Source organism: Pollicipes pollicipes, unplaced genomic scaffold (genome assembly GCF_011947565.3).
Source record: "Pollicipes pollicipes isolate AB1234 unplaced genomic scaffold, Ppol_2.1 Scaffold_3447;HRSCAF=4054_pilon_pilon_pilon, whole genome shotgun sequence".
Taxonomy (NCBI): domain Eukaryota; kingdom Metazoa; phylum Arthropoda; class Thecostraca; order Pollicipedomorpha; family Pollicipedidae; genus Pollicipes; species Pollicipes pollicipes.
In genome coordinates, this window is record NW_023596297.1 from 41,697,753 (window position 1) to 41,715,261 (window position 17,509).

The window sequence follows — 17,509 nt, forward strand, 5'->3', positions numbered from 1 at the left end:
CGAAATGTGACGGTATTTATGAGTAACGACTACTACCAATAATTTTGAAAAATCTTCTCCCAACAAAATTCCAGCAGTAGTTCAAAGTGCATGGAGCGTTTCTGTGCACCACGTCTGTATGGAAATGACAAGGAAAGGTGGACCCCACTTACGATACGCACAGATTTCCTGCTTTATGACTGCGGGCACGTTAAAGCGCAAAGTTAAAATGTGTATGTGGTCCGGCATTTTTCAGACGGTCTTTAAACGTGTCTTACGAAACAAGGTGTAACTCGGCTTTGACAAAGAGCGCGTCATTAATCCTAGCACTACGCCATTGGGTATGAGCAGCACACCACTTGAAGGACACCTACAACGTATCTATAATTATTTCGCACAAGAACAGCCGTGATGATTACTGTTTGCGATACCTTTTGCATCTCATTACCCAGCTGTTAAGACACCTGACTCAGCCTGGGCGGCCCAAGCTGGATGAATATGTTGCCAGGTACTTTAACACCATATCCTTCAAGAAGGCATGTGTATTCGGTGTGGAAATGCTAGAACATATTGGGTGCTAATATATATGGAATCTGTTATTAAACACCAACTGTGAGGCATTAGTTAACATCTCGTTATTCCGCAGCGGAGGTGTATCTCTTCTCTCATCTGAGTTACCATTCATTACAGCGCGCCCCACTGAAGCAGACTCTCAATACAGTGGTGTCAAGAGCCTGTCGCATTACTTCAGAAGTGGTGCGCGCGGTGTCGCTCAATACAGTGGTGTCAAGAGCCTGTCGCATTACTTCAGAAGTGGTGCGCGCGGTGTCGCTCAATACAGTGGTGTCAAGAGCCTGTCGCATTACTTCAGAAGTAGTGCGCGCGATGTCGCTCAATACTGTAACGACCGCATTGTGATGCTGCACATCCGAGAACACATCATGACTGCGATGAGAGTCACTGATTACATGGTCCCTTGTGGATCATTCTTTTTGTCATTTGGAACAATGTCTTGGCTGCACATGGTGAGTGCGTCGGTCTGTAGTTGATGCCATTGACATGCCCGCTCCATCACTTTGATCATCACGCCTGGCTGCGGCTCTAGCATGCCTTGTCTGGGGTACCCCTGGAGACTGACCACGACACTCCGACTGCAAAAGACATTCCATTTGTAAAGGAGAAGCCATCACGTATCATTAAATTGCTTTCTCACCTTACCCTCGAGAGCAGCAGAAATTCACTACACGTCTATGGAGAAAATTACGGCCACCCGTCAGGATGCCTACTCTGTGTCGCCACATCAGGGGATGCACGCCAGATGGTGCACGCCCTGTGATCAGGTCACGGATGGCAATGTGACCACTCCACTCTCACCACAATTCTCAGGTCATCGCTGGAGGAAGTGCAACCCAACTCGCCAACAGCGTAGGTTTCGTGTGAGAATGAAGCCACTCTTCCCTCGCCCCGTGTTCAGTTCACAAAAGAGCGAGAAATCACCACACCCTTGCCAACTGACCAGGTCACCGATGACATGAACATTCTTTCAGATAATCAACCATAATGACGATGGCGACGACCAGTCCAGCACAAGTCTGACTCTGACGTTCCCAAATTTTCCTAACCCCACATTGACTCAATATGGATTTTTGCTCATCCCGGAGTCTATTCCTACTCCGACGTGAACGCATAGGACGCTTGGTGCATCCTGTGCCATTCCCTGATTATGCTACAGTTGCCCGGCGCTCAGCCAACTTAGTTTACGCTTGTTGGTCCGGTGCTCTCATCACCTGGCTGTGACGCCTTTGGGCTCCATGAATCTTTGCAATGCAAGTCTGAACCCTGTCTTCAGTGTTCTTACACACCCAATTTACCATGCTACGTGCATACATAATGTTTCCATTTTGCAACTTATCTTGCAATGTTGCAACACAACGCTCACCGCAGTCTCAGCCGTCGTGACCATAGGACCCATATGGGATCCTGTCGCCTCGTACTCTTCTTCCGCAGAAGTAAATCATGCGCCACGTCAGCGAACTCCAGGATCACCGGCAAGTGACGTCACGGTTACGTCATTGGCCGAGACCTGGCCAATCAGCGACCACGGGCTGGCCAACCAGCGATCATCTGTCACGACAGGCCGGGATCCTGCCTGCAGCCGGCGTCACGCGTCAGGTCGCCCCAAACAGTGATCCGTTATGCACCGTCCAGTGCAGGGGCGACTTCTGATCCAGCGACGGTCATTGACCCCGGAGAAGCGGCACCTGGTCGTGACCCAGTGTCACACCGCTCCAGGGTCCGACCGTTCGTGGTCCAGTGCCGCAACGTTCGTGTCCACAGTCGTGCCATCCTTCTAATCTGGAGTGACATACCGCCCGTGATCCGGAGTGACACACCACCCGTGATCCGGAGTGTCACACCGACCGTGATCCGGAGTGCCACACCGCCCGTGATCCGGAGTGTCACACCGCCCGTGATCCGGAATGTCACACCACCCATGATCCGGAATGTCACACCGCCCATGATCCGGAGTGCCACACCGACCGTGATCCGGAGTGTCACACCGCCCGTGATTCGGAGTGTCACACCGTCCGTGATCCGGAATGACACACCGCCCGTGATCCGGAGCGTCACACCTCCCGCGATGCGCCGCTGTGCCGGCTCGGCGGCGCGCGACTCGGCCTCCCAGCCGGCAGGCCGCCGCCGCCGCGGCTAACGACCGGCTCGCGAGCCTGATCGGCCCGCGTGCAGCCGCCAATCTGCAGCGCGCCGGAAGTATGTGAGGGCTCTGCCGGCGGCGCGGAGTCAGTGACCAGGCAGCGGCGGCGGTGACGGCCAGCGCCGCTGGGTCACGCGTGGTACCGCCCCGCGCCGAGCCCGGGCGGCGGTCAGGGCGCCCGGACGCTGGGCGTGGGTGGCCCCCCTCCAGCGGCGACACCTGGCACTGGACTGCCGGGAACCTGAATGCTAGGTGTAGGTATAGGGAGACAAACCCCAGCCACGGCCTGAACGGCGGTATAGGGAGACAAACCCCAGCCACGGCCTGAACGGCGGTATAGGCTTGACACCTGGCACTGGACTGCCGCGACCTGAATGCTAGGTGGAGGTATAGGGAGACAAACCCCAGCCACGGCCTGAACGGCGGTATAGGGAGACAAACCCCAGCCCCGGCCTGAGTGGAGGTATGGGGAGACAAACCCCAGCCACGGCCTGAACGGCGGTATAAGCTTGACGATGTTACCATCGTCATTGTGGTTTCACAATGCATTCAGCTGTTGAGGCTTTGTGGCATGGGCTGGCTTGCGCCCCGACAAGAGGGGCAGGTACAGTGAGGCATTTCACCCATTGCACCGGGTTCCCAGACGCGCCATCTAACCACTGCACTTCACGCACCCTTTGATGGAATGATGGACGAGACGACCGAAATGTGACGACAACAGGCTCACAAGGCTGGCACTTTGACCGATCGAGCGTGCTCTCAGTCGAACAATTAATATGCTCCGGCATAATTTTGTAATTGGTTTGCTTATTTTTCCCTGAAATAAATGTTATATACCTATAGGTCTTGACCCTCCTGCACAGACCAGACGCAGCGATACATTTAAGACCGGTAACGGGATGCAAACCTACTGCAATCAATTGCATTGTCCGGCCGCATCTTCATGAGCCGGATCCAGAGTGGACAGAAATTTGTATGAGTTCATTGAAATTCATTGCTTCTCGAGTCGGGGCCAGAATAAACTCTATGCACTTAGTCTGGGTCTTAGCGATTCCAATGAGGCGGAACCAACTTTAGTCTGCTGGTCAAAAAAGACAACGCTGCAATGCACAGGCTGTCATTACGATGTTCTTTGTGTTAAACTGGATTCACGGACAGCTTTTGCGAACTGCCTGCACTCACAGCGTTCCAAGCTCACGGACTGAGCGGCCAGGGAACATCGAGACAAGCCTGTTTGGCAGAACTCATGGACTGAACCGTCAGCGACCATTGAGACAGAGCGCGGCAGAGCTGCCAGGACTGGTGTCTTTCAACAGAGTCAATACAATTGCGCGCGTTTCAACTAAAGTGATCGTGGCTGCACTGTCCCAACTGGCATACCGCATTTTCCAACCATACCTGAGAGGATGAATGAACAGAATCAACAACGGGGCGGAAAGCTGAATGAAGATGGGACACGAATTATGCACTGGGAAGATTCATCTTACCACATGATTGACATCAGTCTGTTACCGAAGTTAACATAAGTGCTCGGGACACGCGGGTTAGTGCCGTCGCCCGGCTCCGACGCGACTCGCACCGCCGTCTCAGCGACGCCACGACTCGCACCGCCGTCTCAGCGACGCCACGACTCGCACCGCCGTCTCAGCGACGCCACGACTCGCACCGCCGTCTCAGCGACGCCACGACTCGCACCGCCGTCTCAGCGACGCCACGACTCGCACCGCCGTCTCAGCGACGCCACGACTCGCACCGCCGTCTCAGCGACGCCACGACTCGCACCGCCGTCTCAGCGACGCCACGACTCGCACCGCCGTCTCAGCGTGCCGGCCATGCTGACACGACGCGCAGGCCGAGCAACGATGTGACAAATGACAGGTGACTCTCGCTGTGACAAATGACACAGGTGACTCGCAGAGACTCTGCTAACAACGTGCAGCCGACTTGGTGGCGTTATCGGCGGAAGGTGACGCCTGGGGGCGGCGTCGCGTAACAGGGCATGTGATTAAGACCATCCTGGCCGAGATTGAGCCAGTGCCGGTACTACGCAGACTGCCTGTTGGGTCGCCGCCTGGCTGCGACATCTAGATTGGCGTCCGGCAGCCGGCACTGACCTTCTCAAGGGGGTTATATGTCTCTCCAGGTGGTGGGACTGCCCCGGCGGGCGGTGGCCGACCTGGTCACGCGAACGCCGCCTGCATTGTCCGCTACGAACACGGTGAGGAGACATCCTGACTCCCCCCCCCCCCCCGTCCCCCGGCCGAAGCGGTACTACATCTGATCAACGAGCAGGAACCAGGCAGCGGTGACAGGGATCACCGGATTACTTTCCGGCGGTTCTTGGTCCCGCGAGAACCGGACCAGCCGAAAAAATACCAGTCCAGATGGCGATGAGCACGCTTAAGGAATTCAGCGACAGTTACGTTGAGTTTGCTACCAAGGGCCACACGCGAGCCCGGCAGTGCAGCAGGTCCGGGCTTGCTGGTGTTCTGACGCCGGAAATCCCTTGCACATCTTGCCAGTCTTTTACTGCCGGGAAAGCCCAGCATATCGGCCACTTCAGGAAGACGGGGGCATTATGCGACGTTGGGGTAAAACATGTCATACGTATTTTTTTTTAGATAAAAATAGTGACCGGCGATACCTACCGGGCGTCTACAACACGTGCGTAGGCGTTCAGTATAGCTCGCCGGCGAGCGCCGCCGGCGGCGTCGGCAGTTTCACACGGAGGTGGCTAGATGCCGTCGGTCCCGCTCAGAAACAGTCGGATTGTTTGCCTGGTACCGGGTTCGAAGACCGCGGCTGCCACAGACACGTTTCCGCCGACCGAGCCGGGCTCTGTCCACCATGCTGAGCAGCCCACCCCGCAGCACATACGGCAGCGAAGTACGAACCCACAGCAAAGTAAGAACCCGCCGCAAAGTACGAACCCGCCGCAAAGTACGAACCCACAGCAAAGTACGAGCCCGCCGCAAAGTACGAACCCTCAGCAAAGTACGAACCCGCAGCAAAGTACGAACCCGCAACAAAGTACGGACCTGCAGATCTTAATGCGATTTAAAGGGAGGTGAGTTAAAGCCTTTGGCGAGGTGATGGTTACGTGAGGCGCGAATGAAAGGCGCAGCCAAAAACGATCGGACGCTGCACATGGGTGCTGCAAACGCTGAGGGAGCGCGTGGACAAGTGGACAAACGCTGAGGGAGCGCGTGGACAAGTGGGCAAACGCTGAGAGAGCGCGTGGACAAGTGGACGAACGCTGAGGGAGCGCACAGACACTGTAAGTCGCAAAGGGCCAGGCAACCGTAAACTCAAGCTCGCCAAGGTAATATGTTTCCTCATCTATATCTATCCATATTCATAACCTTTTTGCGCATTTTTACATGTCATATATATATATATATATATATATATATATTACGTGTATTGTTAAACGTTGGACGCCACTTTTACGCACATAACAGGCTTCTTTATACGTTTTTGCCCCACACGTTTCTCCTCGTTCCTTCACTTTTTAGCATGGCGGCGACGTTGAGGCACCGTTTCACCAAACCTTATGCATCTTCACGTTTCCGGTACACTAATCCGTCAACCTATAACATATCGTGGCAGGGCAGCTCCAAAGGTGTAGTTGACATGTTATCACATGGATGCGGCATCTCACTGGTCGGCCTGCGCCGGCAGACGTCCTACCCTGCCTTTCTATAATGGCCTCATTGGAGGAGTTACGGGTGACCGTAAGGCGTCACACTTGGCCGTGTCCTCCCTCGCCGTCACACTTGGCCGTGTCCTCCCTCGCCGTCATACTTGGCCGTGTCCTCCCTCGCCGTCATACTTGGCCGTGTCCTCCCTCGCCGTCACACTTCGCCGTGTCCTCCCTCGCCGCACTGATGCATCGATTTACCTTCCATGTGGCTGCTAACACGTCAGCGATACAGTCAACTGTAGATGTATTGTTTTGCTAGCATTGCTAACAGGGGCATTGGCTGCTTCGCCATGCCTTCCGTTCTTCCGCATACGTTGCGGATGAGGCTAGTTTGTTAAACTGTGCGGTTTGTTGCGCAGGGCTCAGGTGACGCCAGAACCTAAGGGTTACGCCACATGGATAAAAGGGGTGAGACACACTCCCTGGTGCTGAGGGACAATACAGACGCCCGCCCGAACACACCTAGGCAAATAGAGCGATGGGTGTGAGCTTGGCATGTTCAGATTTACCAGCTATGTGTACTCTATTTTTAAGCTCAAAGGCGTGGCCAACGTCGAATGTGTTCCACATAAGCCTTGTAATACCCATAAGGCATAGGCATAAGTCACCACGTAAGGCATAGCCGTTCGCTGTCCTATGCCTTACGTGGTGCAAGCAGGGGATCCTCTCATCCTTCTGTCTATAATTTTTGGTGCACCGCTGTCACGCCGGTTCAAACGGTTTGAAACGCCCTTAAAGAGAACGAAAAGTCACTTTCATAAGTTTTCCAGCCGAGGTTTTCCATCTAAGGCGATTCATTAGCCGAAACACCAGCACGTTAGGTCTCCTTCACTTTCGTTGAGACAGATCCGCTTATTCTCCCATTTTCATTCCGTTGCGCATTTCCGATAGGTATTTCACAAGCCCTTCCCGGATCGTGCTCCGGCATTCCCCAGTACCAGTTAGCCGGTCAGTCACGCCTGTAACCCGCAGTCAGCTGGCCCGACTGCGGTCGGCTGCGACCCGGCCGACGCCGGCCGGCGGCAGGTCGGTCACAGAGGCCCCCGGCGTCGCCACGGACCAGCACGGCCCTCCTCAGCCCCGGACAGCACCTCTGGCCACAACACGACGGCAATCCCGGCAGCACGGTCACCGCACCCAAGGTTGAAGACAAGAAGTCAAACGACTGATAGCCAAATGTGAAAAAGTCGAATATGAAAGATCGAATGTGAAAAAGTCGAAGGTGAATAAGTCGAATGCGAAAAACTCAGTTGACAAGAAACGGAGCTCTAAAAAGTTAACAGGATAAAAGTGTAATAGGTTTTGCCTCCTAGCCTCCTCCCCATCCTCCTGGATGAGCAACTGATCAAAAGAGCCCTTAAAGTAAGTGTTCCGCATTTATATGGGGGTGCAACTGAAATAGCCATCTTGAAGGCCTTTCGGTGCTGTTTACAATCCTGCCCTTCCTAAGATCAAGAGCCCTTAAAGGGAATGTTCCACATCTATATGGGAGTTTGAACTGAAATAGCCATCTTGAAGACTTTTCGATGCTGTTCACAACCCTGTCCTTACGACCTAAGCCCCTCTAGCTCCTAGGCTACACGCCCGCGAAAATGGGGAAAGGTATATCGGGTGGAGCATTTCAAAGCCATCTTGGCATTCATGACATCATAACGACGTCATTCAAATCCTGATATTTTTAGCCATGCGGCGATCAAGGCAAAGACAAATATAATTGTTGAGGCGTTCAGATTTGGCGTTGGTGAGCGTAATCTCCAGATATGACGGCAGTCAATTGACTCCCCACCAATATTGTGCAAGGTACATGACAATCAAACCATAACGCATTGAGGAACATATCTACTTAACGGAGAATTGTGCTGTCTAGAGCCGTCCTTTGCACTTGAAAAACACGCCAATAGTTTTAAGTGAGCTGTTCATTCCTCCTGCTTGCTTCAATATATTCAAATGTGGGACATTCCCTTTAATTCAGTCGCAAGCCCTATGAAATTCGGGCTTCTGACCGGAGCAGTTGGGTGGAGATTAACAGCCCGTTCTACTTTTTCTATTTGCCTTCTATTTTTTTTTTACTTTTGCTTTTTTACCATTTGCCATTGAATTTTATCCTTTTGATGTACTGTTTTTTGCCACTTGACTTTTTGCCCTTTTACTTTTCGTCTTTCAACTTTTTGTCCTGAAGCACTGTAGGTCGTTAGTACAGACGGCACAGACAATGCGTATAGGACGGCAGCGCCTCCTCTCCTCACCAAAGGCGGCGCAGACAAGCCGCAAACTCAGCTCGCCACATGTATAACTACCCTGCGAAAGACAGACAGTCTGACGCTGCATTGGGCGGGCATACAGCGCCTTCATGCGCTGGCTGTTGCCGGTGAGAGCCGGAACAAATGCTAGTTCCGACATGCCGCCATACTGACCCAGCATCGCCTCACGCAGCTCCTGTATGTCGTGCGTCATACGACTGCGCCATGGCATCATCCGGCTGCGGTGTGCCGCGGCACAGGCCGGAGCCAGCGTCACGGAGCTCTCCGTCCCGCCCCGTCAGCGCCCCGGCTCCGGGTCAGCCTACTCGTGACCGGCGTGGATGGGTTGGCGATGCCACAGTATCTACATAAACCGGTAGTTCAATGCTCCCGGCGGCCGGGCGGCGATCTGGCACGGCGACCCGTCCCCGGAGTCGATACGCGCTGAGTGCTGCCGCCCGCCAGCCCAGCCGTATAAGGCGGCTGCCGGCAGCGCCGCCGAGGGACAACGACCCGTGACCTGGTTCACAGAGGGCTGCTCCCCGGCCCCGGGCGATCACGGCGAGATAGCCGTGGCCGCGCTTCTGACGCCGCCGGTAGCGGTGCAGTCACCACGTGTGGGGGGAGGGGCGGCAGCCCGTAGTCGGCATCCGGGCTACCGACATTGCGCGCAACGTGACGCGAACCGAACTAACCCGGACGAAACCGCTTGGCCAACCTCCAAGTACCCATCAGCTGAGAACCTCAGCACGCTGAGGTTGACAGCTGAGCCGCTGTCCGCTGAGCTTGAGGTTGAGGACCACTGAGGTTAAGGTCGAGGACCGCTGAAGTTGAGGTTGAGGACCGCTGAGGTTGGGGATCGCCGAGTTTGTTGGGTCGCGGCTGATGAGAAGGGCCGGAGAACTGCGTGGTCTGAATTGTGAGCTGACCGTAACAATAGACATTAAATGCGGAACCAAAGTCACGAGTGAGTAATCGACAGCATATTTTAGCTGCACACAACAACAAGGTACAGTTCAGCGTCACATAAAGCACATGGCTATTCGCTGGGCTTTGGGTATGCTGCAGATATTGCCCTGCATTCTGCTGCATCATAGCCGCTGGCCAGGGCAGGCTGACAAGCACCTGCATGGTGAATGTCCTCAGGAGGGATAACCTAAATACTCGCTCGCCGTTGCTGGCTCTGACAAAGAAGCAGCCGGGCGGCAGCCAGACTAGTGTCATCGTCCTCAGCAACGACCGGTTTGGCAGCGCCGACTCAGCGCGGCACGGCGACGGCAGTTTTTCGGCCGCCGAGCCAGCGCTGCGGGCAGATCGGCACCGTCTCCTCGCGACGGCTTGACGCGGGCGTCGTCGCCGACGACACGCCGCGTCGGTGCGGCTTCGCGTCTCGTCGGCGTCGGCTGTGACGGGCCGGCGCGAGCGGCGCACCCGTCGTCGGACCTGCCGCGGCTCGGAGGCCGGCCCGGGCGGGGTGGAGCGGCGCGGCGCGATGGCCGCGGCTGCAGCGCTGCGCCGCGGGCCCCAGCCCGCCACAGCGCCGCCCAGTCGCCGCTGCGCAGTGAATAAACGATGAGAGTGCTTGAAAGGAGAATTAGCGGCGCGCGGGAGAGGTGGAATGCGGCGTGGGCCCGGCTGACGAGGTGTCGGCCGGCCGAGACGCGAGCCGTGCAGATCCCTATTACCGGGGACGGCACACCGGGCCCGCGCTCCACGCGCATTCTGCCGCGCCAGATCTGCCCATCGTCAGGTCTGCCACAGCCTCTGACGCTGAGGTACGCCCAGGGCATGGGAGAGGGAAGGGGATCGTGTCTCCTCTCCCATGACACGATAGGGGAGAATGCTGTTTAGGCTTATCACGAAAGCTCAGTAGCATGGGATGCTGCCATTCGTCTTGTGAAAGACCTCACCTGGCAAGCCCGCATACATAGCCTCTCGATCAGGTGCCTGCTTTTTGGACTCCAGCTGGCCCCACACCGGACTCCGCGCGTTATCAACTTTATGCAACCAGATTAGCGATTTGTACTGTGCAACTATATAAACAAGTATATACTATACAACTGTGGAACAACCATATACCATGCAACTAATAAACTATACGCAACCATATAGATGCGCTACAAGATACACATACATTTGCCTGATGTAAACGAAATATGTTGAAATCAAGCAACAAAACCTTTATTTTTTTTCAAAATCCATCAGTAGTATGAGGCTTGGTTTTCAAAGCCAACTGCATTGGAGAATTTGCAAAAGTTCCGAAAAACTTGGAAAGGATATTGGGGTAGCGCAAATTTGGGTATAAATGTGAATTGCGTGAGCAAACCATGATTGTGAGTGATAAATAACGCAAGACATACCACATCGCAATTTTTTCTTTAATTTGATACCCAAATACCTGTCTGTTCAATGTCGTGCGCTGAGCTCGTAAACCAACAATGCTATGGGCACTGGGGCACTGGTGATTGCTTATAATTTGTTCAGGAATGTGACGTAAGCCGAGCCTCAAACTTTGCATCTTAAAGATTCCACCTCAAATCTTATTATAAACAAAAAGTCAGCTATTCAATATCGGACAAAAGAAATGGTCCAAGAACTCTTCTGTGCGGATTTCATTTCCAAATCCATATCATTTGAAGACCCATCCCCAATTCGCACCGATGATGCCTCGTTGGCCGTGGCCTGCACAAGCGCGCCTGGACACCCGATTTGAGGACGCCAGCTACCGCACAAGCCACAACGGACGTGCCTAGCGCGTCGGACCGCGCCATGACGGTCGCAGCGCACCTCACCTGACTTTCCAGCGCCGTCGGAGCGGCTGCCGGACGAGGTGGCCGGCGACACGAGTGTCACCCTGTCCCCGGCCGGCCGCAGACCGGCGCCCGTGCTCGACGACGGTACGCTGAGCGACGCCACCGGCGTCGACGACGACGCGTCGCTGATCACGAGCGTCGGCTCCGACGGGGTGGCGTCGGGCGGCGAGGCGGGCGCGTCGGCGGCCGGCAGCAGCAGCGGCTCCAGCTGGCCGTCGTAGTCGGTAGCCGGACTCGTGGCCGGCTCCGGCTCCTCTTTCTTGATGGCCGCCGCCGGCGAGAGCGGCGCCGACGCGTCGAAGAACGCGAAGCCACTCAGGTCGGTGGTCGTGTCGAACGTCACTTTGGGGAAGTCGTTGAGGTCGGCGATGCTGCCGCCGGCCACGCCCAGGCTCTGGTCGTGCGTGAAGATGTCCATGGTGACGGCGGTGCGCGGCAGGGAGCGTGGCAACACCGCCGAACGAGCGTCACCAGTCAGCGTCCGTCGCGACAGCGTGGACGGCGCGCTCGCATTCCCCCTCCGTCCTCGGCCGGCAGGCGCCACTCGGCCGCTGCTGCACCCTCTCAGCGCGCGCTTGCCTTGTCACCAGCTCGCTGGCGCACTCGGCTCCGTGCTGAGCTCTCAGACGTACACCGCTCCGTCCGCTGCCGGCTCCGCTCGCGCGCACATAGCCACCAGCGCGTTCGCGCGCGGGTGCACGTGCCGCCGTGCCGTCTTCGCCGCCGCGCTGCGCTCGCCGGTGTTTCCAGCGCTCGCCGCTTGGTGGGTGCGCCGTAAGGCGAGCGGAGCCGGTACCGTTGGCTCTTACGGGAGGCCGGTTCAACGACCTGGCGGCGCCGCGGGCGGACCGACCGCCGCGCCTGCCGTCTTCTAACTGTACCGCGCGCCGCCGACGTACCGCGAGCCGCACCGCCAGCTCCTCTCATCGCTAATGACCGCCGCTTTTTCGGCTCGATTTAATTAATTTCGCTCGGAGGGGCGCTGCCGTCATTTGCGGCACGCCTGGAGCTGTGTTTATGGGCGCGGCGCCGGTGACGGTAAAAAGTTCCGGAGCCTCCCAGGAAATACAGAATCGCGCCCGTTGACACGGTGAGAGGACCCAGGCGGACCTTTAGCACGCTGCAGTTCAGAGTGGAGCGGCGCAGTTCAGAGAGGAGCGGCGCAGTTCAGAGTGGAGCAGCGCAGTTCAGAGAGGAGCGGCACAGTTCAGAGTGGAGCGGGCGCAGTTCAGTGTGGAGCGGGCGCAGTTCAGAGTGGAGCGGGCGCAGTTCAGAGTGGAGCGGGCGCAGTTCAGAGTGGAGCGGGCGCAGTTCAGAGTGGAGCGGCGCAGTTCAGAGTGGAGCGGCGCAGTTCGGAGTGGAGCGGCGCAGTTCAGAGTGGAGCGGGCGCAGTTCAGAGTGGAGCGGGCGCAGTTCAGAGTGGAGCGGCGCGTGCTCCTGCGGCGGATCAGTCTCCTTGGGGCCACGAGCGGCGGGTGCGGCTGTGCACTGGCGCCTGTCGAACCCGGCACGCCGCTCATACAAACAACGTGTAAACAACACCCTGGGAAGGCATGTAATTACCCCGGAGTCGGCATTCCTGGGACCGGCTCGTCTGCCAAGCCGCTGGACTCTTTCATCGGCCCGCGTGGCACCGTCCGCGGCGCCGCGCCTGGGGCACGGGCCGGGGCGCCCCAGCTGCCTGCCGCGGGGACAGCATACCGCAGAGAGACGCTGCTTCAGGCCGGCGGCGCCTGTACAGCAGCAGCAGCCCCTTCGTCAGCCAAGCAGCCGCTGCGGAAGGGTGCCGTTCTGAGAACGACTCGTCCTCCGCTGAGGAGCGACGCCGGCACGCCGGCCTGCCAGGCCCAACGGCCGACACTCTGCCGTCGCGTGCCCACGACTGCGCTCGCGTTGGCACTGCATGGCTGCATGCGCGTGCCATGACTGTCAAAAACGGTAGAGCAAAACGATGAAGCTGGCGCGTGTGCTTGCGACGCAGAATACAAGCCAACCCCACAGATGCGCATTCTGATTGCTTTCTCAGTTCTTTGGCATGTGCACTGGTTCAGTCAGGAACACTGAGGATGGCACGCGGCATTATGACCAGCACGGCCATTTGTTCCCAACGACCTACCTTCACATATGGAGCTCCTTTGGTGTCATCCGTCACCTGTTGCTGAGAACTGAATGCCTCGGAAGGTCATCCATCGTCCATGTTCAGCTGCTCACGTCGCTCATAGACTTGCCTTGTGAGTGACACTGCCCCGCTTCCGAAGTGTCTCATTAGTTTTTGTTTTTTTACTGTATTTTTCAACTGGCGTGAGTGAAAGTCGCGATTATTTGCAGTGAGATGAGATGAGTCATTGAAATGATTGCAGATTCTAATAGCTAATTTTGTGCTTGATTGTCCCTTCTTATTTTCACATTCCAATCTCGGCTTCATGAATCACGCACCGTAATGCGTCATCGAACTTACGAGCGTTCAGTACGAATAGATGGGGCGGGGGGCCACACGCAGCTGGTTGGCTGTTACTTGTTTCTCTATGCAGATGGCAGCACCATCCCGCCACCAGAGGGGTTTTACGCAAATCGGGCCCATGTGCAGTCGTGCTTTCAAAACGGGATCAAGCGCGACTCCACTACATAGCCAGAGCGTGCAACCATCTCATACAAACAGTGACACAGGCAGATGACACAGGGCGCACGTGACACAGGCAGATGACACAGGGCGCACGTGCTCCCCCCTTTAGGTTCCGACGAGCCCTTTGGGCCCCTTGGGACTGACGATTGAAGGCCCGATTTGGGGGACTGAAGGGCCCGACAGGCCGACCGGAGGTCGTAGTCAAGGCCCCTGCCCGCGGGGCCAGGCACTTCAGTACCAGTCAGAGGATCCTCGGCGGCGATCGCGGCCACCAGAGTCCACCACCACCAGATCAGTGCCTCACAGTTGGCTCCGTGTCAGCATATGCCCAAAGGCTCATTTCCTAAGCAGGGACAAGGCTGGGGCCAGCTATTTACATTGGTCAGGGTCCTAACGTCTGTTAGGGCTCACAGTGTCTGACAGGGGATCCTGTTTGGCAAGGGGCCCCGATTCGACCAAAGACAGTGGGGGTGTTAAATGAGAAACAAGAGGGGCCTGGGGCCCCATCAAAACCGAAGATTAAAGGCTTGTTGGAGGACATGAGGGCCCGGAGAGCTAGCTGTAAATCACGTGAGGGATTCCGGTCCGTAGGGCCGCGACATGAAATATTAGTCAGAGGGCCTCTGGCACCGAATGAGGACCTCTTGAGACAGTGCGGGTGTCTATGTCGGTCGGAGACCACCAACGCCGAACAGTTGGCGCCGTGTCGGTCTGAATCCTGGGGATCCATTTCCCAAGCCGGAAGAAGGCCGGGACCCATGATTTGCATAGGTCTGTGTCCCCGAAATAATTATCGAGGCCACTGTGTCGGTCAGGGCCCCGCAGACCCCAAGAGGGGGAATGTGTCAGCAAGTGGTTCTGAGTCCGTCACAAGCCTTGTTTGAGGAGGCCCGAGGAGAGACCGGAGAGCCACTGAGGACTAGAGATTAAGGGCCCGATAGAAAGGCTTATGGGAGCGAAGCGCTCGGAGGACTATAGTAGGTCACAATAGAGACAGCCTCCCCATCCGTAGGGGCGTGGTATCAAATGCCAGTCAGAGGGCCTCTTGCATTGATTGGGGAGCCGTGGGACAGCGCGGCCTCAATATCGGTCAGAGACCACCAACACCGAATAGCCGGCTCTGTGTCGGTCTGAGCCCTGGCGTCCCTTTACCGAGCAGGGACAAGGCCGGGTCCGTGATTTGTATTGGTCGGGTCCTTGAAACAATGATGGTGTTAGGTCAAGGGGGCGACAGTGCCCGACAAGGAGTCCCGTGTCGTCGAGTGGTCCCGAGTCGCCAGGTGCTGTGTTTGAGGGACCACGAAGAGCCCATCAGGACCAAAGACCAAGGGTCCGATTGGACTGGGGTCGGCCCCCAACCCGTAGTGCCTTGACCTGAGATGTCAGTGAGAGTAACTCCACTGGAGGCCTTTTATTAGGTCCATCTATCCCTTTTGCATAGGCCCGAAACGGAGACAAACATTGGCTCCGTGTCGGTCTGAGGCCTGGATACCCATTTCCCAAGCAGAAACATGGCCAGGTCCCGCTATTTACAATGTTCGGGCTCTCTGATGCGATGAGCGGCTCCTGTATCGCTCAGGGGCCCCCAGGGCGTGACAGCGGTCCTGTGTTGGCAAGTGACTCCGAATCGGCCAGGAGTCGTGTTTGAGGGAGCCCGAAGAAGGGCCAAAGGATTCCTCGAAACCAAAGATTAAGGGCTCGACCTGAAGGCTGAAGCGCGCGAGGGGCTGGCTGTAGGCCACATTAAGGACCCCAGCCCGTGAGGACATGATCTCAAATGTTTATTCCGGCTAGAGATCACCAACACCAAACAGCCAGCTCAGTTTCGGTCAGAGCTCTGGGGGCCCACTTCCCAAGCAGCGACAATGCCGGGCTCGCGATTTGCATCGGCCGGGGCCCTTGCAACGATAAGGGGCTCCTGTGTCGGCCAGGGACCCACAGCGTCTAACCGAGTGTCATGTGTCAACAAAGAGCCTCAAGACGGTCAGAGGAACATTTTCTGAACGGGGACGGGAACGGGACCCCGAATACCAAAGGGTCTCTCGCACCGATTGGTCCCGCTGACAGTGAGATATCTTACGATGAAAATTTGCGTTGAGACAATAAAACACCATGTGTCAATCAGGACCCCCAGTGCCGAGCGGTGGGCCCTCCAACCCAAATCCGGCCACGGGTTCGTCAAGCCGAACTGTAGTCAATGTGCCAATTGTTGGACCACCTGCGGCGATCAGGGATCCCGTTGCGTCAGTGAGGGTTCTTGCGCCTACCTGGGGTCAACTGCGCAGGTCAGAATGCCTCCCGCGTCAGGGTGAGGCCCAACATGATATGATGTATCCCTCTAGGGGTCTTGGGATCGACCAGGAGACCCATCTCTGTGTACCCAGAACGGCAGACGGAAGGCACCCCGTGCTGGGACGAAGTGGCCCTTCGGCCCTTGACCGGAAACAAACTGCATACTTGCTGTGCAGGCCCCTGCATACAAATAATGGTTACCAGTATACGGGGCAGTACCCGAAAGTTCAATATAAAATCACGCGAAGCTTGCAAGGCTCACGCAAACCCAGCAACATAGCTGGCTCCCCCGACCTCGGTCTCGGTAGCCAGTGACCAGTTATGCCCCAGATGGAGAGACGCATACTCCATTCACTATTTCCTTGATACGCTCGGCACACCCGCTCTCGTCTAGCCTGGATATGATCGGCACATCCGCCCGCGACTAGCCTTGATATGATCGGCACATCCGCTCGCGACTAGCCTTGATATGATCGGCACATCCGCTCGCGACTAGCCTTGATATGATCGGTGCACCCGCTCGCGACTAGCCCGGATATGATCGGCACATCCGCCCGCGACTAGCCTTGATATGATCGGCACATCCGCTCGCGACTAGCCTTGACATGATCGGTACACCCGCTCGCGACTAGCCTTGATATGATCGGTACATCCGTTCGCGACTAGTCTTGATATGATCGGCACACCCGCTCGCGACTAGCCTTGCATGCGCTTCACTCGAACTGAAACTGGATGCAGCGTTCTCTTATCGGACAACCATCGAATAATAGAGCGAGAACGCTGTCGAATGTGCCTGGTCTTCCTGCTGAAAGAAGTCGTAGCGAATCTGCAATGTCATTTCCAGGGATTCGCGTAAAACAAATCGGTGTTAGTCCGTCAAACTTTGATCTCACACCTGAACCCCCGGCTAGAACTCATCGAGTACAGCCATATCTGTGGATACCGAGAATGAATCGTGGGATCTGGACGTTGAATGGTGGTTCTCATACCTTCTTAAAACCATGATCCATCCCAAATGATGGGATCCCAACGAGTTACAAGGGAACGGCTGAATCCACCATCCGAACATCTTTACGTCAAGATAATCGTTTGTGGTCCCGGCTCATCTTAAAATTCTGACACAAAATTCCGCAAGATTCAAAA

General features: G+C 56.3%; 1 protein-coding gene across 1 annotated transcript in view; it reads right to left on the bottom strand.

The window, feature by feature from the left end:
* Positions 1-11,869, bottom strand: part of Eip78C (Ecdysone-induced protein 78C) — a 39,141-nt gene extending 27,272 nt beyond the window's left edge. The window contains exons 1-2 of the mRNA XM_037215522.1: positions 11,745-11,869; positions 11,431-11,576 (exon numbers count right to left, since the gene is read on the bottom strand). Of these exons, the coding sequence (XP_037071417.1) occupies positions 11,431-11,576; positions 11,745-11,869 (271 nt within the window). The remainder of the gene's footprint in view (positions 1-11,430; positions 11,577-11,744) is intronic.
* Positions 11,870-17,509: the final 5,640 nt, after the last annotated feature.